Source organism: Anticarsia gemmatalis, chromosome 9, assembly GCF_050436995.1.
Source record: "Anticarsia gemmatalis isolate Benzon Research Colony breed Stoneville strain chromosome 9, ilAntGemm2 primary, whole genome shotgun sequence".
In the NCBI taxonomy this organism is placed as follows: Eukaryota; Metazoa; Arthropoda; class Insecta; order Lepidoptera; family Erebidae; genus Anticarsia; species Anticarsia gemmatalis.
In genome coordinates, this window is record NC_134753.1 from 9,009,607 (window position 1) to 9,031,346 (window position 21,740).

Genomic DNA, 21,740 nt, shown 5'->3' on the forward strand with positions numbered 1-21,740 from the left:
TTACTATAAAACATTAAGTACAAAAGGGAATCTGTCGCTACAGCTTTTATAGAATAATGTTATATAAATACCGTTTCATGCTCCCGTCGTCCCTTTAAAGTTCGCTAAATACTGCAATGACGAGTTAAGGCCCCTCGTCGAAACTCAATAAGAACCGCGACTGAGCCCGTCACAAATTATTGTACCCACCCCTAAATAAAGTTCGAGAGAATGTTTTCATTTACACTCCTAAGGCGGACATATCAGCAGGGGATATTTTATTATGCTTTACATTTCTATCTATAGCTCTATTTTAAGAAAACGACGTCAATATGATGATTAAATGATTTGTGTGTAAGCTTCAGGCTTAAACAAATATATTTACGATTTCTCTTATTTTACCTATCTCAATCTTCCTCTCTAGTCTCTATATTAATATCTGTTTTGGTGCGAAGTTTCAATTTTTCCTGACTCGAAAGTCGACCCGCCACTTCGCAAAAGAGGCCCAAGAAGATGGTTAGGTTAGTAGCCTCGGCCAATAGAGTCCTCAAACTACTAAAGACCGAGCCGGCATTAAGCTACGAATCTACGTCAACCAGACTATTTATAATGCCGCAAGATAATCTTAATAGCGCGATTCAGAAACGGCAGCAAAGAGTTAACGCCATCTAGTTAGAGGAGCAGAACTTAGGTACACAAAAGAGTTTTTTTTTACGACGGGACAAATGGGGTGACTTTTTTTGGTGGTCAATGGTGTTTGTATTTTTTGAGAAGGCAGATTTTTTTGTTGATTTTGACACATTTTACCAGGTAGTCGGACATAAGGCTATCCCGTGGGAATAATGTAACATTTAAGAAAAGGTTGAAAGTGATGTTAAGCGGGGTAATGCAAACTTTTATAAGGCTTAATTTATTAAATCTATTATATAGTATTAGTATCTATAGATATTGGATTAAGAAATTCTGAACTTATTTGTTTGAGTTCACATTTATTTACATTCAATAATTGTGTGTCATATTGTTAAGCTTTTAATAAATTTGCATTGACAGCAACATTATGAACCAAATAAATCAAAAGTAGCATCCACTCTGTGTGTTAGTGTCCTTTACTGGAAATAAGTAGATATATTACAAAGTAAATACTGTGTTATTAACTTCCCGATGGAAGCATTAAGCTTTTATGTAAATTAAAACAATTTAGCAAATTGCGTGTGTGAAGTTACATCGGTTCTTTTATATTAAGAAAACAAATATTATTATATGATCACATGTACGTTTTAATGCGTATTTAAAAAACTTAAGAAAAAAAGGTTGGTGATGGAAATAGCTTTGGTGCGGCTAATGTCTACTTTCACTTTTTATTAGTGCGAACATCCGCATTATTTCTTAGGTAGAGGCTGTATGCGCAGGATGCACTTGCGGTTGCGACAACCGATACAGGCACTAGCTACAGAACCGCTTCATTGAAACCTAACCGTTTCCTTTATGAACTAACTTCCTTTGGCTAATGTTTTTTTTTTTTAGCTTGACGCATACTTTGAGAGATAAGTATAAATGGATCGGATACTAAGATTCAACAAATCCTATATCATAATCAGGAGAAAATATTTAAATCATCACTTTCATTAGTATCTGTTATGAAAGCCGTTTCTGAAACCTAAATTCCCGAATTGTTTACTTTTTCCAAATACATTTTATAATTCCACGAATGTCTAAATCGTTTCAAATACTCACAGATAGATTAACAATCTATCGTGGCGGAAATTTGTTCTCTTATCGGAGTCCGACAAAAATTCGCATTAGCTACCCTCCATCTGCCATTACGTGGAAATTAAAACTGTTCGGAGTAAAACGAGCTGTACATAATGAAAGTATGTACGTATATACGAGTACATATGTACGTGTGTATCTGTGTGTCTGTGTATCTGTGTACCTGTACAAGTGGCACACATTTGTATGTTGTTTTAATGATAGCCGGTGTACAGCGTACAGTGGGTACACGTACGAAGTCTCGATAATGCGAGCAATTTCCGCTCGAAACAACAATCAACCCCCGTTTTAATTGGGTTTAGTTTGCATCTAGAATTGTTTGAATTTTGAACCTCCACGTGTATGAACATTCACGGGATGTAATTTATTTTGATGTACTGCAAATCTTAACACAAAAATAACGTATGGTTTAATTTCTTAGATTAAAATTTAATAGATTTATTCATGTCTAGCTCACACGCCCGACTTTGCTCGTGTGTAATTTGGGGTTACTAGAAATTAAGTGAATTGTTATAACAATATTCGAGTACAAAAAATAAAAGAAAATCACTTTGAAATAAAAATATTTTTAATGGAACGTATTGCATTAGATTTTTTGCCAGTTTGAGCATTTCCGATAAAAAACATTACCTCGCTGTTTTCACGTGCATAATAAATATAAAACTGGTAATTAAATAAACTGACATTATATGTGACCTACAAACAAGATGAGTATTTAAAAAGGCGTGGTGTTAGCGAGTGCACAAGATCAGTCGACTTCCGCACCGGAGCGCGCCCGGCCACCGGCGCCGCCGGAGCCGGCAGCGACGCGCACTTGCCATCTAGTCGCTCACCAAATATTCCGGCGCATTCCCACATCCTTCCTTCTCGCAACACTGCTGATAAAACGCACATACATATGACTTATACTTTAATTACAACGCTCTTAATTTCAATATAATAATTATGTTATAATATTATCTTTACAAGTCCAATACCAACGTAAGCAAGATGTAAGATGTACGTAAATAATATAAACATTTATGTACCCAGGTATCTACGTTTTATAAAAACTACAGCCAAAAAACAGTGGTTTTTATTCTGCAAATTCTCTAATTTCTGCATATTCTCCGTTTAAACTGCAGAGCATAAATCGAGATTCAGTCGTTCTATGAATTCATAATATCAACAAAGTTATGTCCCCTCTGCCTGGCACAGAAACCTTATCTAATCCATTTGTCACATTCGCGCTGCAAATACGGAATAAAAGCGAAATATGAATATGTAAACATTTTTGTTTTGTAATCATAACAATTAATTAGATTGTATTAAAACAAAACATGATTTATTCTTGAATATAACTATGGAATATATAGGATAAATATTTAAATGTATTTGTGCTAATATTTATATTTGTTTATGATTTCAAAACACAATAGTAAAAAAACAAATAATATTCGTTCCCTCCTTTAACACCGCCGAAGACTTCCGTTTTATGGATTGAAACAACTCTCAAATGAGGGTACGCATTTCATAATCACATTACTAAAATGCCCGGACAAAAGTATAAGAATTTTCAAGAGATACGTACACCTCGGTAGCTGCTGTAACGTCATTTTATTCTCGGAGAGCGAAAACGTAACCGTAAATTACATTTATTTAGAGCAGTATCTGACTTGATTTATTCCCTTTTTATGGTACTTAGCACATTCACGGCGGAAGAAAATGGAATATACCTGGCGAAAATGAAAAGAAAATGTATTAGAAATTATTTTACAGTCGCACTTGCAACATCATAAATCCGAGCCAGTAGTAATTTGGTTACAAATCCAGTCATCCTATCTAATATCGAGCTTAATTGTTGTAGCTTTCTCAAATGTATAAGTATGGGCCAATATACACTGTTGTCACAAAATATATATAACTCATTAGATAAATACGTCGAAATATGCAATAACAGCAGCTCTGTCAATGTAGAGTTTGGCCTATCGAAGATAGCACTTCTTGTTTCAGGTTACAAGATAAAATCTTATGATTGGGGAGAACTCTGGATGCTTTAAACTATGTGCAAAATAGTCTATCAGATTGACTATAAACACTATGTGACGAAACACAGCACAAGTGTGCATATAAGTAGCTACACCTACGGAATTGTGCAACATGTACTCGTTATTGTGTCATGTCGTTTTAGGATAAGCCGGCCGTGTATTCAAATAATGTTTCCATGTCGCGAGATGTGGGTAACGAGTAGATATGGCGGGGACGCGGCGCGGGCGCGGCGCGGCGCGTGTCGAACAACTACACCCCTCGATGATTAAAACGAGCCGAGTTGATTACGTTGCATGTTTGTACCCTTTCACCGCGTATGAATGGCGACCGATAGGTTTATTTACGGTAAATATGTTTCGCGTACCTACTTTCCATAAATTGGTTCAAGTTTTTATCACCTCTTTCGGACTAGATCTACATTGAGAACAAAAATACTTTTATAGATTTGAAATGTCTGAATTAACTGTAAAAACATCTACTGTAACGTCTTTTATCAATCAACCACATTTGAAAATATTTACCTCAATAGATCACTTATAATGAATACAACTCGAACTGAAAATAGAATCAGGTCAATTTACTAATAAATAAAACACTTCAATTGATCCAGGTCTGAAATATAATTAGATGAATCTCTGTTCCACCTACTTACCTTTATACTTGTGTACAATAATAATCAGAACGTTGAACAAGCCAACCTATAAACCTGGTTACCAGTGATTACCATGAACGTTCGAGGCTAATCAATTGATTCGCGAATTGCGGTGTGCGGAGTGTCAAAAGATTCATAAGCCGATACAGGAAACGGCGCGATTAAGCTGAACGCGAGCGGAAATTACGCGCCGCCGGCAGTCGTCTCCGAATCTAACAATGCACGGTATTGATCACATCACGAGCTACTTGTATAACATGTTGTATGTATTAGCTCGCTCGTGATTGCTGCGAAGCGCCCTGCTCACCTTGTATGTTTGTATGTGCACCGAACACTGCATGTGCAATATGCATGTGCACATGCGACAATGATTCGCTACCTGTGTAAATCTAAATTAATTGCTAATAAACTAAGCCGTTGTATGAGAACCTGCGTAATGTGCTTAACGGCCAGTAACTGATTATTACTTTGTTGTTGTTACAAACTCCCGTCCCAATTAAAATCATGTTGAAAAAATAAAAGACATAACGTGGTAAAGGATTTGCCGGAATTTGTGCCTGAAAAGTGTGAAATGAATATAATTTAATTATTTTGGGTCAGATATATTAAGCCGGTAGCGCGGCAGTAAAGAAAATTAATATTTTGCAGCTGAAAGCCTCGCAGCTAAAATATTTCATTCTTTGCACCCATTGTGTCCACCACAAGCTATCCTAGTGGGCACTTGATAAGTTTAATAGCCAAGTGCTCCAAGAATGGCGTTTAATTAATACATTTGATTAACGTAGACTTCGTTACAATGATTAAAATTTGAAGGACTTGGGCCGCTGAATGGTCACATAAGAGTATAAATAATAAATACAAATATGCAATAGTGACATCAAGGCAGGATCAATCAATCACATCAGCGGTGGGTGTCGAGTGTAGAGTGTTGAGTGTGACGGCACAGCTCGGAGAAGCGTGCCCAACGATTTGATGTGTGACGCTTCCTTAGATCGCTTAGTACCATTGAGACGTTTTTGATTGCATTCCCGGGATTCCTCAGCTTTTAGACCCTTTGGACTGTGAACGATCACAGTTTAAATCGGAATTTAGATTGCATGTTAAAGAGGCCGACGGCATTTTTACAGAAAAAGGGAACTCTCCTATTGAGATTCCAAAGCAAGCTGAGTGTGGGCGATGTCTGTCTGTAAGTAGTCTATTTGCTAAAAACCTAATTTACATGTTAATGAAGTTGATAAAGTCCATTACTATTACCTAACACACATTAAAAATCTTACAATTTCACAATAAGTGAAACATTTATTTGATCAAGTTGACATAAATGGTAAGAATAATGTTGGTAAGTTATATTGGTAATCGTAGCTTACTTCCTGTTTGACTGTACATCATAATGTAAAGATGGACATGAAAGAAAAATGCTTTATCCAAGTAGAATTCAAATCTGGAATCCAGTGGGATCATGTAGGAGTGATGGAGGTGTGATGGCTATGGATGGCACAGTAGGTGCGGCTGCGGGTTGCGGGTGCGGCGCCAATCAATCATGTGGGGCGCTCGGCGCGGCGCGCGACGCGGCGCGACACTGGCAGCTGGTGCGGACCGCGCCTTCGCCGCCCGCGACCCACTTCACACACCCCGATCATTAACAACTGTTCACAAATAAACAAACACTGATTAAAACAACGCATGTCACACTAACTTTCTGCTCATGTTTGCTCGTACGATGTCGGGTAGAATCCCACGCAGCAGAAAGCGTTGTATTTCTAAAATCTGTAGTTGTGACCTAAATACTGACTAAGAAGGAGTTTCGGAAATTAGGAAAAACCTTTGCTAAATAACCCAGGGAAATCAGTGTAAAAAGAATAAAACCATTTTAGTAACAAATATCATTTGACTAAATCGTGTTTACCAATTTCATTCTTATATGAATGCATTCATAAACAATAATATGTTATTTAGAAAGCTCGAAAAGTTGTCGTACTTATTCGTAGCTCACCGATCAAATGTTTTGCGACGGCTTAAGTCGCCGGTTTTTCAGCTGCGAGGCTTTTACTTAAGACCGCGGCAGGAACGGGATGGCTTTCAGCTGTTATCGGCTCGTTCGTCATAACGTTGCGAATATTTTAGCCACGTACTTAACAATACGTGTTTATAATTCTTATTAACGTATCTTTATACTCACATAGAAAGCTTCGATTAAAATCTATTTTTATACATTAACAAACATAACAAAAAAAAGAAAAGTGCTCAACTCCAGTATCATGAACTTCACAATAAAGATAGTTTTCCGTTGTTTCAGAGGCTGGTGGTGGTCGGATGCAGCGGCTACTGGTAAGATATCCACTTGACTTTGTTTCTCGTTGCAAACTATGCCCCGGACTACTTTGGCTCGGTGCCGCTCGGCTAATTATACTTCTTACTTAAATTAAATTTATCATTATATATAAATTTTCGTGATGTCTAATTTTATGATTATTAGGGAAGTGTATTTATAATATAAAGGCCGGCTCCTTCACTAATGTGTTCATGTAGTGATATAGGTACGATCTCGTGTTGTTAAATATTTCTCAATTGTTTTGTTTCCAATGTTTTTTGGCAATACTGAGGGCGATGTATCGAACAATTTACTTAATACGGCAGAACTGGTCCGAAAGGCTCCAACCAATTACCTATTGTTAGTGGTAGTGCAGATGTAAGGGCCTACAGGGCAATTTGTACACGCCACTCATTTCATTACACAGAGATAAGGGTCTTGTGAATATTTGCGCTCAATTTGGCACATTTACGTTTTGGCGTACAATGACGCGAACGAAGAGCGGCGACCTTGTTATAAATCATTGTCTTTATTTACAACTTGAGGTACGTGAACAGGCTGTGTTCAGTACACGACTACACTACGACACTTTTAACAATGCATAAAGTTTTTAAAGACTTTAACCTACTTGTTATGACGAGTCTATAATGGTATCACAGCAAAGTAATTTGCAAGGAAAACTTGTAATTAACAATGTCCAACTGCAGTAGTAGTGCATAATTGGACAGAATCAAGTTGGAGCCTGTGGTATGGGTAGCCGTCACACTCGAATGCGAAATGCTAACTAGTGGCACTCAACTCGGCTAACATTAACCGAGGCTAGAGGCGACACAATACGGATAGTGTGTCCCGAGTCCCGCAGCCTGGACGAGCTGAAATAATCGCGTTATCGATGCGATATTCCCCAGAGCCACAGAGCGAGGAAGGCTGAACGAGTAATCCGCTTTGGTCGCGACAGCCACAACTTTGTCGATCGCTCTTCTGAATTCTCTACTTTAAACTTGCATGCCGCGACAAAAGAGTAATAAGATTCGTTCACGGGTAACTTTCTTAAACCTTTAAACTCAAAGTTAGATTTTATTCGGTATACTAATACTTTGAAAAATGTTGGCATTTGCGGCGACATACTTTTTGAATACAATGCATATTGAACGCGAACGTGCCACGTGAATGTACAATGTATGAATGTATAATGTGCTATCTCTACATTCATATTTGATTTCCTACTTAGGTATTTACTGTGAATGCGTACGTTGTGTATTCGGCGAACACTAATAATTGTACTTTATTCTTTGATATTGATCACGAATGTTACAATATTAATACAATAATTTAGTCGGCACGATAGCACGGCACGGTAGACTATGTAGAGTCAACAGTTAACTGCGGAGATAATAGGCTTTCGTCGGTATTAAAGTAGGGACTCGTGCTTTATGATAAATTTAGAAGGCAGCCATCGCGCCGGCGACACTGCACGGAGTCGCTTGGTGCATTATTTAACTGCATTCTGCATTTCAGTGTAAACTTAGTTTTTGTACAGTGGCTTTTGATTAAATAAGAACACAGCAAAAAAATTTAGTTTGCAAAATAAATGACTCGTAACGATTATATCAATACACATGTCAGTGTTATGTTATATGTGCGCAACTGTGCGACAAAATCTTAACGGCAGCTATTTATTATAGATCAGGCGCGTTGAACAAAAATAGCGATATGAAATGTCCTTAATATATAAAAAGGCAGCGTGTAGTATTTTTCGGTGAGAAAGTCATTTCGCTGGGCGTCCCTTCCTGTGCTAACCCGACCGGTTCCCGTCTTCCATCAGTCATTCCGGTCACGAAATAGCTAGCTGTGTATGTACCTACCTACATGTTATTTTGCCCTCAAGACTGTCTTGGAGAGGACTCACTTAGAAGGGGTGTAATCTTTTCTCAATTCCAACCTGCAGCATAATGACAGAACCGACAACGTATAACTTAAAGGTTTTGTTTTTTTGTTAGCAGAGTTATATTAGTGGTTCATATGTAATTAATAGTATATACAATTACATACATTGTTTATGTAATATAAAATAAATGTCGTAACCTGCTTATTGCCTATTTCCTAGAGAAGGTTGTGTGGTATACACGAATATGTGTAATACAGATCCTAACAAAAGCAAATATTAATAGTTTAACACACAGCAACTTGAAAAGGATTTAAGAAGAGATAATAAGCAGTCTTCATACAACTAAAGAGCAGGCCGTGGAGGGAATGTATGATATTTGTAGTGTATAACAAGTGTACTTATATGCTTTCATGAGTCGCTCGCGGCTGGCAACAGTCCACGAGTCTGCGATGACACCTAGAGCGGGTAGAGCGCGTCACATTTCTATGAGCATTGCATATGTACTGCAGGCATCAAACTACTGTAGCTACAGCTAGCTGTACTGAACTACACCAGCTGTACTGGCTTTTACTTAAATGCATTGAGAATAGCTGCTTATTTTATTTTAACTTTCGCCAGTCCAACAAACAAAAATAAACTCGTATAATCAGATTCTGTCTATGTCCAAAACTATGTCTTACTTTATTATTATAAATTAAATTTCAGTTAAATTTTTTCATGTGTTATAGATGATTACGGGTTCAATTAAATCAAAAAAATATTACCTACTTCACAACTTCCAATAACCGCGACTAAAATAGCGATTAAACTTGTCAACGCGTTTAAGCCATATGTTAAGCAGCTTAGTCGCTACGAAACTGTATTCTTTGCACGCACCATGAAAAGATTTTTGGAAACACGACCCCCAAGAGGGTACAGTAAGAAAATGTATTTACACGACCTCCAACGTTGAGGGGTTATTTAGTTAAAAAAATAAATACAACACCGAGTTATTCCCTATTGTGCAAAAGTAAGTAACGTTTTAATACTTCTCATTTATCTACATCGCTCTACCCGCGACGGTTTTACTCAATCCGACCACAAAATTAAAAACAAAGAATACAACCTTTGTTCTAGTTCTGTTTAGATATGTACGAACGATTAAGTCGGTATATAACAAATAGAGGCTGGTAACAATAAATAGTTAGACAAGATTTCGTGGCACGGTGTAGAAGTGGCGTAGACGTAGCGCGTAGCAACGTGCTACTTCACTGTTACCTACTTGTATCGTAGAATGTACAGCACATTTTTCTCGTATCTACTACAAATTATTGATGCTATTTATTACATTCCTAAGTATGTTTACTTCATAATATATTTGCTTGTAATTATAAGATTTCGGTACAAAAATTAACATGTTATTTCTATAAATAGCTTAAATATGTACATTGTACACGTCGGATCGTAGCTGCTATGACGTAGCCGGTGAAGATACGTGTCGATTAAAGGCAGGTGTATTAATTTTGTCGATTGATTACGTCTCAATGGAAAAGGCATTATATTAAATGAATATAATAAAAAAATAATTAAATATGGTAAATTAATTATTAAACCATATTAGCGATAACGTTCCAAAATCACGTTAAAATAAATGTATTTTTATCTAATGATGAAAAGGTAACAATAATGAGAGTCTTTAAATAAAGTATTGGAAAGAAATGGCGTGATCAATGAGAGTCGCATCAACGCGCATATTGGCAATATGGACGCACTCGAGCTCCGCCAACTTAATACAGCTCTGTCGTCGCCGCCATAGTCTCTGCCACGCTCATAAACCTGTCGTTCAATGCTCCATTATGATTATTATAGAGGTATATGTATCGTAGACACCAACAGAACAATAACCACCCCGTTATAAAGTGAAAACTCTTGCGGTATTTTTCCAGCTATTTGATTACGTTGTTACTAGTTATTTCAGAAAGACTTACTAGACTAAACATTAATGCGCTATTATAAACATGTTTCGTTTATTGGAGTAATTAAAAATAAATGTTATATTTGGCCGCCGCAACGACTGTAATAATATCATCTCGGTTCAAAAGTAATCAAATTATTCGAAAGGTGTCAGCCGCGTAATTTTCATGTACATACATGGAATATAATATATATTATAGCGAATCGTAATATGATCGTCGGGAGTATCGACATGCAGCGTCGAGCGTAGTCACCGCGAGGAGGTCACGACGACCAGGGACAAACGAGCACGTGAGCTCCTCACCGGGGACCATTCATGTGCGAGGGCGGCGGCTTGCGCGCGCAGCGATCAATACGCTCAGGGCGCGGGCGGGCAGTGCCCGGCCTGCCGCGCGACGCCTCGCACGCGCCGAGCCGCCGCCGCGCCCCCGTAGCGAGCCCATGAGCGCCCTCCACAGATGACGGAGCCCGCCCGCACCCAACGAGAGCGCCGCACCGTCCCCGCACTCAGCACGACCACATTCGCCGCGCGATCCTGCACTCGCTCATACCGCGCGACGATAAGGTATGAAAATCGATAACACGTCTCTGCGAGTGCCGCAGCATCCACCGCTGACCGCCTGCCGGCCGAGCACCGGCGCGCCGCGCGCCGACGTCTGCCCGCCCTGCTCGCGGTGCTCGCTGCCTCCGCTCCGTGACGTCCACACCGCCACCGTCGTGCCATTATCGCGTTCGCATAACTAACCCCTAATGGAGCCCGACTGGAACTCGCGTTTAACATAACCTCAGTGTTGACAACTTATTTCTAGAAATCGGATTTCTATTAAATAATTATGTAGATAAATTTAACAGTAATCGCTACATCAGAATTTTATTAGATACTTCAGATATCAGAAATAAGACAGATTAAGTGAAGATGAAAAGTCTAACCAGACCGCACACACACATTCGGTTAGAAGTGGTCGTTTAAATAAAAATTTGCATTATATATTTCTTACAAATTTACAAAATAGAACACGCGAAACTCCGAATAAGCGGATTATATCAAAAAACATTGACGTAGCTATAACGTTTTTAAAGCTTCCTTGAAAATATAATTTAGTGATAATTAAGTGGATACACATACCAACAACGTGGAGTATTACTTATTCAGCAGGATTATATGGAAAGTTCCCATACACAAGTAATTCTCCTACAACGAAAGTCTATGAACGGAATAAAAGCACGTGGTCGTTTTGGCTACTTTTGTACAATTTTTCTATTTATTTAAAGATAATCACCAATCAGTTATATACTTACTTTCAATTTATCTATAAGCCTGAGTTTTGCTCTTTGACTTCTAGTCTATTTGTGAAACTATCGCGATACGACACAATCATTGTGACGCACATACTCTTTGACTTTTAAACATATTTGTTAAACTATAGCAATGTGAGACGATAATGAAGAGGCCATGTGCTTTTATACAATCATTTCTTTTGTAAAAGGAACTTACTTATTAAAAAAAAAATGCATATTTTTTTATATGAAAAGAACCACCACTATAAATAAGGAATAGAATCGTTAATCTTTTTTTTTTAATCGTTCTTAGGCTATGGTCCTCCTCAACTCTCCAATCGGTCTATGTTTCCAGCTGTTTGCTGACAACCGACCAGAAAGTCTATTTGATATTGTTGAAATCTTTATGATGCTAAAAGCGGGGATGTGTAAATATTATTATAATATTCCTTATCTTAAAGTATAAATAAAACAGAGAATACTTGATAACTACAGTTAACAAGTTCCCATTATCGACTAACGTCGCATTTAAGGGAGCATTTAACAAATATAGTGTACCATTATTTAAATTGCTGATTTATTAGTAACTAGCTGATTTTTGCCGTAAAGATACTCATTATAAACTAGGCAATAATTTGTGCAAAACTGGGCTTAGTCGCAAATCCATAGTGTAGGTTAGGTACAATTATAACTCACGTCAGTCAGGTATGTAACTTGTGAATTATATTGATGCCGAAACCAGGTGGTATGAGGTGGCTGGGGTGTAGGTCGATTATTATGTCGTGATGCAGTGCAATTACTCGGTACGAGAAATAGTCCAAGGACGAGCCGCGGTTCAAAGGCCACCCACCTCTCATATACCGTCTAGCTTAACGTCTATGTCAAAGTGTATATTACACAAAACTAGTTAACTACGCAATTACAAGCAATACTTTTCCAGAAAAAAAAAACAAAATCTATTTAAAATAACTTAATATGCAGAAGAAAAAGATATCTTCTTAGTTTTTCCTCTTATTTATTTTCGTAAATGCTTTTAGAAATTCGTATCACAGGTTATTTTCACTATATTCACCTTGACTTTGATCCTCATTTGTAAACTGTCGGCTTGTGTTCCACGAAATATTTAAGTAATTGACACATACATATTTTGTGCAGCGTTAGCTGACGGGGCCAAATTAAACTGAATAACAATGACTTTGCCTTCCGTGGTTAAATTTGTGCTGTTAGTTATAAATAATAATCTAATATCCGTTACGAAGTTTTAATACAGTTGTAGAACTACAGAATGGAAATACATTTCAGTCATTCCGAAAATTCTATGAATGGTATCACATTTCACATACGAGATGACCGTGACAGTGACAATAATGTATGTTTCTATTTATAAAATAGACCTTCATGCACAACAATGAACCAACAATCAAGTATTGCAAGTAGCAAGTTAAAATAACTTTTTACTGACATAATAAATCTTAATCTAGTTACCTATAAAGAATAAGATCATGTAACTTAACTTCACGACGACATCTTTTTAAAATAAAGTTTGCTATTTTTTATAAATACAATCTTTCTAAACGCATTATTATCTTTAAATAAAATCATTTTTCGAATAACGTTTACTGTGTTGTACAATCAGCCGCACAGCATGCCTGTAACATAGACATAAATAAAAGTAACAGGGATTTCATAAGTGCGCTGTTTTGGCACGGAACACAAAAAAAAAACTGAAAAATGGGCATTCGATGTTTCATTATTTATGGAATACGAAATGTGGCCGCTGTGCTGCGCTGCATATTCGATAATAGTTGGCTTTTCAGGGAAAATATGGGCAGTTCAGTTATGTTATATGTTGTTGTAGATGTAGAGTAAAGCAATGCAGTGTTATGTGTCAGGTGATGCATCAACGATGAGTCGCCGCGCGCGGCCGTGACATGGGAGCGCAGGCATGGGCTGGCGCGCCGTGCAACCGCCGCACATCGCCGCCGGCTTGCTCCTACTGCTGCTAGTTAACCTGCCAGGTATGTCGCCGTCAGCGTACACTCACGTGAAACGTCTTCTGCACAGGAAAAACTTTATTACTTGACTTAAATACGCAATAGCGTGCTCAAAGCTTTGTTTAATTAAACCTGCAGTGTTCTGCCTCAGTCTGATGGTAAGTTGATATAATAAGGGTACTGGATAGCAAGTTAACATTATTACCGATTACCAATTAATTTAATTCTCTTAGTAACCTGCCACCAAGACCATCAAGATGCTGTGCACATCACGGCGATCCTCGGCGAGAGCGTCGTGTTCAATTGCCAAGTGGACTTTCCGGAAGACATCCCGGTGCCGTACGTGTTGCAGTGGGAGAAGAAGGTAGGCGAAACGGTACGACGGCCCACACTCCACTCTTACAATACAACGCTGCTCATCTACCGTGTGTGTGTTTCTGTTCAGTAGAGGACGGCTCGTCCACGCGACGCGCCCCGCAGAATGTAAAGTATATCTCGTGCCTGTGTCGGCAACGACACCTCGTATTGTCCCGTGCTAGTGGTAAAGCGCGGGCGCCGCGGGCCGGGGGCTTCGCCCCGCCGCTCTCGCCCCGCGCGCGACCTCCGCACGCCTTTTGTGTATCTCTGCCTCTTCTGCGTATTGCCTCGTGTACCTACCGCGCTCGTCTCACGACCGGTTCGACTTACACCACAGTGATAAAGGCCTTCAAAGCGAGTCCGAGAGAGCAGCAGACCCCCGTTAGATTACGAACATACACATACACTGCCACTTTACATGTACAATAAGATTTTTTCTCCTATTATTTTGTTTATGGGTGCACCGTTGTTACTTTATGAGATAGTATCGGGAGCACTATCGCTTACACGGCTGACACGGGGCACGCGCACTGTCCGCGCACTGGCGGCGGTTCTGTCTGTTTCTCTCTTCCTGTGGCTGTGGGCTTCCCCCACGCTCTGTCGGCAATTGTAGTTCATGTACCAGTACTTGACATATTTTGTATCGTAATTCGTACCTTACTGCAGTCACATTTCAAAATATATCACTGGACAAGCTTCGTCTCTACAATTTGTTTTATTCCCTTGTAAGAATGTGTGTATTTGTTCAAACCAATCTTTAAGTCGTATCAGGACAATCAAAGCTTGTCCATGTGTATATGTTTTGAAGACACTGTACCTAACTAACATATACTGCACCTTTTATCTACTTTGTTGCATGCAGTAGTTAAGCTTTAAGTTTTCCTGTTCTTACTTTACGAGTATGCATGATGAATATATTATTATTATCTGTTTCCCATACATCATATATTACGTTTTTTGGGTTACCTACGTTTGACGAATGCTAATCATTATACACAAACGTTGAAACCCACCAAAATCCTTGTCAATTACCAGACATACACATTGTTTAATTTTGTCATCGAAGGGAAGGGAAAATGTCCATATTTTTTTATCATCCTTGCATGATTCTTAGTGTTATTTTCTTATGTAGATAGTACTTATCTTGTAACTACAAAACTCATATGACGTCCCCGTGTAATATTGGTGCACCTAAACCAATGGCACGGTACGTTACAAGATTAACTATACGATTCTGTCTTAATGTTTTGTGAAAACGCATCGTAACGTCTTGAGAGCTTTAGACAGAAATGTTGGACATGTGTGTAGTAGTGCAGAAACCAATTATGAGGCGAATCGTATTTAGATTATAAGTATTTAGACATGTATAGTATAATAAATGGTAGAGATAAAGATTTCGCACCAGCGGAGGTTCAGAGCGTGCCTAACTTGGTGTTTACGGTGCTTAGGGACAGGACATCCCGATCTACATCTGGTACGAGAGCTACCCGACGCACAGCGGAGAGGGGTACGAGGGCAGGGTGTCGCGAGTGGCGCCGGACTCCCCCTACGGCGCAGCCAGTCTCAACCTCACCAATATCCGTGAATCCGACCAGGTACGTCCCAAACATAACTATCGACATTAGTATCTTTTACAGCTGCTGTTCTGACTAACATCATGTGTGTTTAATTTTACTTTTGTGATCAGGGTTGGTACGAGTGTAAGGTGGTGTTCCTCAACCGTTCACCCAATCAACACAAGAATGGCACATGGTTCCACTTGGACGTGCACGCGCCACCACGCTTCTCCATCACACCGGAAGACATTATTTACGTTAATTTAGGTATGTTACTGTTAATGTGGTTAACAATACCTACTAATACAAATAAAATACCTGTTTCACCTACTGATGAATATTTTCAGGAGATGCCATTATCCTCAACTGTCAAGCGGAGGGCACACCGACTCCGGAGATCCTTTGGTATAAGGATGCGAATCCCGTGGAGCCGTCGGGGACCGTGGGTATATTTAACGACGGGACCGAACTGCGGATCAGCAATATTCGCCACGAGGACATCGGAGACTACACGTGCATCGCGCGCAATGGCGAGGGCCAAGTGTCGCATACCGCGCGTGTCATTATCGCTGGAGGAGCCGTTATTACGGTACGTTTCGTATCTGTTCAACTTATAGTAATTACTAATCTCTCATAATATCGAAGCTATGCAGCATATCGTCCTTCAGGCTCGTATTTTTATTATATTAGTTGAAACATGAATGTTTTTTCAGATGCCACCAACAAACCAGACTAAGTTAGAAGGAGAGAAAGTGCAGTTCTCATGTGAAGCAAAGGCGCTACCTGGCAATGTGACGGTGAAATGGTTCCGAGAGGGCGCGCCGGTCGCGGAGGTGGCAGCCCTAGAGACGCGGGTGACCATCAGACGAGACGGAGCGTTAGTCATCAACCCTGTCGCCGCCGATGACTCGGGACAGTACTTGTGCGAAGTCTCCAATGGAATCGGCGATCCACAAAGTGCTTCGGCCTATTTGAATGTTGAATGTAAGCTTTATTGTTCATTAGCTCTATTAACTCTACCTAACCAGCTAATTAATTTTTGCGTTAAACGAGAAAACGAAATATTCTTTTGTAAAGACTAAAACGATTCTGTTAACATCATTTTGATACCGGTACTTTCTCCGCAGATCCTGCAAAAGTAACTTTCACCCCAACGGTGCAATACCTACCGTTCCGATTAGCGGGTGTAGTGCAATGTTACATAAAGGCGAACCCACCTCTCCAGTATGTCACTTGGACTAAGGACAAAAGGCTATTGGAGCCGTATCAGACGAAGGATATTGTGATTATGAACAACGGCTCGCTATTATTCACCCGCGTCAATCAAAACCATCAAGGAAGGTACACTTGCACGCCGTATAATGCTCAAGGAACACAAGGCTCTTCAGGTAAAACACTTAAACTACTTGTATGAAATATTAAGACGGAAAATATACGCAAACTCCTTTCTGTAACGGTTTTCTTTCCGCAGGTCCAATGGAAGTTTTAGTTCGTAAACCACCCGTTTTTACCGTGGAACCGGAACCCCTGTACCAAAGGAAGGTGAGTCGTAGTTTTATTTCTAAAACAAGAACTTATTCTGAATTGTCATATCAATCTCGCAGTAGTGAATAACATAACTGACGAGCCGGATTGTCCTCGCTGAATCAGGTGGGCGAGTCAGTGGAGATGCACTGCGAGGCTCAGGAGGCGGAGGGCACTCAGCGTCCGTCGGTGACGTGGCGGCGGCGCGACGGTCTGCCGCTGCAGAAGAGTCGCGTGCGCGCGCTCGGCGGCAACATCACCATCGACACGCTGCGGCGGCAGGACTTCGGCATCTATCAGTGCGTCGCTTCTAACGAGGTAACAACACACATACGACAAACTACACTTCACAATGGCATACTCTTACCACACATAAAACTGAACTGTCAATCTGGATCAGTTACAGATTTCATCCTTATTATTCACATGCCGCAGATATTATTTATGAGTGATGACTGCATCCAACAATCATTATTTTTCTTTCATGGAAATTGTGGTATAAACAGCTGAACATATTGCAGGTGGCGACGATAGTAGCAGACACACAGTTAGTGATCGAAGGCACGCAACCTCACGCTCCATACAACGTGTCGGGGACGGCGACGGAGTTCCAGGTGACGTTGCGCTGGCAGCCGGGCTATGCGGGCGGGCCCGACTACAAGCAAGACTACACCATATGGTATAGGGAGGCTGGCTTCTCGGAATGGACTAAGGTCCCGGTCACTCCGTCTGGTGCTACCTCTGTAAGTCTAATAGTTTTCATCATTTTACACAGATCCCTTACTGACCCCATTTATCTGTACCAATTTAAATTAGAGCATTACCTCAAATTTTTGCACTCCAGACAAATGCTTTCAGTGAGGCAGCTTGTTTCTTTTTTCCCTGCTTTTGAACATTGTTATTTTCTTCAAAAGGTTTAATTTTGTGCATGTCGAATCCCACAAGACTTGAAGACTTTTAACCATGTTAATGATATTTAATGTTACTACGTATTAAATGATCTACAGGTCACAATAAACCGCCTTCAACCTGGAACCACGTACGAGTTCCAAGTGAACAGCAAGAATACCATAGGGGAAGGAATGATGAGTAAAGCTATTACTATAAGAACACTCGGTAAGCTCCGCTCATTATCTGCCTACTTGTGTGTTGGTGATGGCTCCTAACTTTGACTGTGAATTAATAATAATGGAATAACTTTGTGTGTCTGTATGGTTTTGACAAAGTAGATAGACATATTTTGTGTACCTATAACAATAAATGGTTTTGATGAATAATCTTACACAGTATTATGGAGACAGTCTGGATCGCTAAAATATAGGAGTATCAAAGTTCTAAGGATTTTGGTTTCTATCTTTATGATTCTAAATAAAGTGTTGCAGTGTAACTAATGTGATGGATATGTGGAATGTCGGTAGGTGGGTAACTAACTTGGAATTGCTTTTGTAGATGTAGGCGCCAAGCCGAAGGCGGCCCCCACCCCGGCGGGGCCCGTAGACGAAAAGATATTCCAAAACGCACCCGAGGGCTCTGGTATAAAACTATTGCACTATAATATTATAGCATTCACTCGTAGTTTACTGCTCCCATATTCCACAATATGTTTATCATACACATTGTTTATTAATATTTATTAACCCTATTATTTTATGTAAATTTTCTATTTGTGTTATGCATGCTTACGTAATATTTGTGTGATTATATGGTTTTCTTTGATTGTGACAAATGTTATAGCCCTACCTTTCCATGAATAATATCGCGTATTAAAAAGTCTAAAAATAAATAAAAATCATTATTATTATCAACACTATATACTTATCATTTTACACAAAGCTTTTATCTATTTTTATTAGATCTTAATGGTAGAATTCAGCAAATGTAGGTACATAGTTTTGTAACTATACTACAAAAAACAATCTAATTTAACATACTTATAAATGAGATGCACCTATCAAAATATATGAAAATATTGAAATCTACCATTGATTTAAGTAAGTAAGAAGTATTTATATTATCTAGTGTTTTCCGTATGGTTCGACCCATGATAAATATATTTTCCGGCCGTTTACCGCCTTATGTTTGTCTATGGAGCAACCCATACAGAAAACCCATTGTTTACAATGTACGCACTTATTTTCGTAATCACAGTAACTGTTAAATCAAAAAGGAAATTGATTTAACAAAAGTATTAAGTCAAATGTTTATATTTTTAATCGGTGTATTGAAAATATGTTCATTTTGGTTCACTGTTGGACCTGTTGGTATTCAGTGGTATTAAGTGACTTGTACCGCTAGGTCCGAAGTCGGGTCCGCCGCGCAACCTGACGGTGACGGAGGTGCACAACGGGTTCCTGATCACGTGGCAGGCGCCGCTCGAGCGCTCGCAGCTCGTGCAGTACTACACCATCAAGTACCGCACCGACGCGCAGTGGAAGACCCTCAACCGCGGACAGATACGACCCGAGGAGACCAGCTATTTGGGTAACTATACTTTAGTACATTTGTTAACTGTGAACAAATTATCTGTGCCATAGTATTTTTAACTACGCATTTTTCATGGCATTTCATTTAGTAATTAGACAAGTAAAATTCTTCTTGAAAGAAAAGACTAGATCCTCAAAAGACCTGACTCTTGGAACAACACTTAAATATGCGCTATGATATCTGAACAGGTAGATTGTTAATAACTAAGCGTGATTATATTCTGTGGTACGACTATTTGCTTATCTGCTATGAAATTATTCTTAATGAGTGTTTTATATTTCCAGTGAAAAACCTCGTGGGCGGTCGTACGTACTACTTCAGAGTATTGGCGAACTCGGCGACCAGCTACGAGAGTTCAGAAGAGGTGAAGTTCCCGGTGCCGGCGCGGGTGAAACATAAAGCGATCACGGCGGGCGTGGTCGGCGGCATTCTGTTCTTTATAGTGGCCATCATTCTGTCCGTGTGCGCCGTCAAGATCTGCAACAAACGCAAGCGACGTAAGCAGGAAAAAGGTGAGCCACTCTCCGTACAAGCGGCCGCTTGTCCGCCGCCTCTCTACTACTGATTCCCTTCCTGCGGTTCGTTAAATGCACTAGATTATTATGGAACTCCATTAATTTACGGCCAGAGATTCACTAATTACTGACAAAACTGGTGAGAAAATGAAAGAACTATACGGCAATGAACGTAATACACAGTATCATTTTAATAAGGGAATTCTAATTTGTAATTCAAAAACATTTGTATGCTCCATTTTAATGCTTGAAAATTAAACCAATTACAATGTATGTACCTATCTTTATGACACTTATAAAAAATACAAGTATCTCAGGACTTTTAAGTAACATAATAATCTAGTCGCAGTCGGGATTAGTGTAGTTACCGCAGTTGTCAATAATGCTATATAACTATCAGCTAAAAACAGCTGCTAAGCAATATCCACAGATAACGGATGTACAGTGAACACGTGAAGACCCTCACGTTACTTACCATATTGTCGGCTAATTATGTGTTAGTTATCATGTTTGTACCACTCATACATCAACATGTTTTACTATACTGCTTTTTGCATGCGCTATCTATGTGTAAATAACGCTATTATGCTAACTAGAAACTGATGAGTTATCGTTTTTCATAATTGTACAGCCAACCTGTTTTCCTATCACCTTTAGCTGTCAATAAACGACCAAGCAAACTATAATAAAATCCATTAAGAGAATATTACAGCTTAGGCCCTCCATACTCAACGCCCTATATAAATTCACTGGTAAAAATTGAGTACAAAAGTACATGAATTTGTTCTCCCGATGTTGCATAGAGACAAAAACCGTCGAGTAATAAAGACTTGCGTTGTCTATGAAGAGCCTTAAATGTAGGATCGTCGTTTCCTGGCAGCTTAATATGTAATAATATATATTATGCTATTGCATGTATGGTCTATGATTCTGTCCGTGGGTATCACAGTGACTCTGACGATAACGCTTATGTACATTAATTGATCATGTCCATGTCACATACGCTTAATTTTATCATCTTAAGAACGCGCACTGGAAATAAAATAAAACTTATATAGTGAATGTAGAGTTCTTGTCCATCATAATGTTCCTGAATATCTTGCTTTGGGGACCCAATATTAACATATAAAATTGGTAAGATAGGCAGATTTTAAGGTAATTTTCGGTTCATGATCAGCATAGACGATCAATCGCATTATTATTTGGGTCCCAAATATAATCAAACCCTTCTCTGTTTGACTTTCGATATTTTAATCATATATCATGTCACGTAGATAGTATTGACGTGATTGTGATTCGGTGAGTGATTGAGAAATAGTAGGTGTTATGTCCAGTGCGCGGCGGTGTATCGTTGACAATATGGTGGGTGTTGGTATTTGGTATGTAGTGTATGCGTGGTGGCGGACGGCGGCCTGTGGGCAGGGCGGGGTGAGCGCAGCCTTCACTACGTT

At 39.3% G+C, this 21,740-nt stretch overlaps 1 protein-coding gene across 7 annotated transcripts in view; it reads left to right on the forward strand.

Annotated features, from left to right (window-relative positions):
• Positions 1 to 21,740, forward strand: part of tutl (immunoglobulin superfamily member turtle) — a 52,883-nt gene that overhangs the window by 25,653 nt on the left and 5,490 nt on the right. For 3 of the 7 annotated variants that reach the window (XR_012959625.1, XM_076118758.1, XM_076118759.1), the window contains 15 exons: positions 6,726 to 6,757; positions 13,752 to 13,877; positions 14,087 to 14,229; positions 15,659 to 15,805; positions 15,898 to 16,033; positions 16,114 to 16,355; positions 16,480 to 16,750; positions 16,894 to 17,154; positions 17,238 to 17,308; positions 17,417 to 17,608; positions 17,812 to 18,033; positions 18,298 to 18,406; positions 18,740 to 18,823; positions 19,586 to 19,771; positions 20,059 to 20,286. Coding sequence is in view for 6 of the 7 variants with exons in the window: in XM_076118758.1 (XP_075974873.1) it covers positions 13,805 to 13,877; positions 14,087 to 14,229; positions 15,659 to 15,805; positions 15,898 to 16,033; positions 16,114 to 16,355; positions 16,480 to 16,750; positions 16,894 to 17,154; positions 17,238 to 17,308; positions 17,417 to 17,608; positions 17,812 to 18,033; positions 18,298 to 18,406; positions 18,740 to 18,823; positions 19,586 to 19,771; positions 20,059 to 20,286 (2,365 nt within the window). In the remaining variant the exon portion in view is untranslated. Of the gene's footprint in view, positions 1 to 6,725; positions 6,758 to 10,965; positions 11,147 to 12,364; positions 12,565 to 13,751; positions 13,878 to 14,086; positions 14,230 to 15,658; positions 15,806 to 15,897; positions 16,034 to 16,113; positions 16,356 to 16,479; positions 16,751 to 16,893; positions 17,155 to 17,237; positions 17,309 to 17,416; positions 17,609 to 17,811; positions 18,034 to 18,297; positions 18,407 to 18,739; positions 18,824 to 19,585; positions 19,772 to 20,058; positions 20,287 to 21,740 lie in introns of those variants that run through there. The other 4 variants (XM_076118763.1, XM_076118760.1, XM_076118762.1 and 1 more) reach the window with 4 other exon arrangements.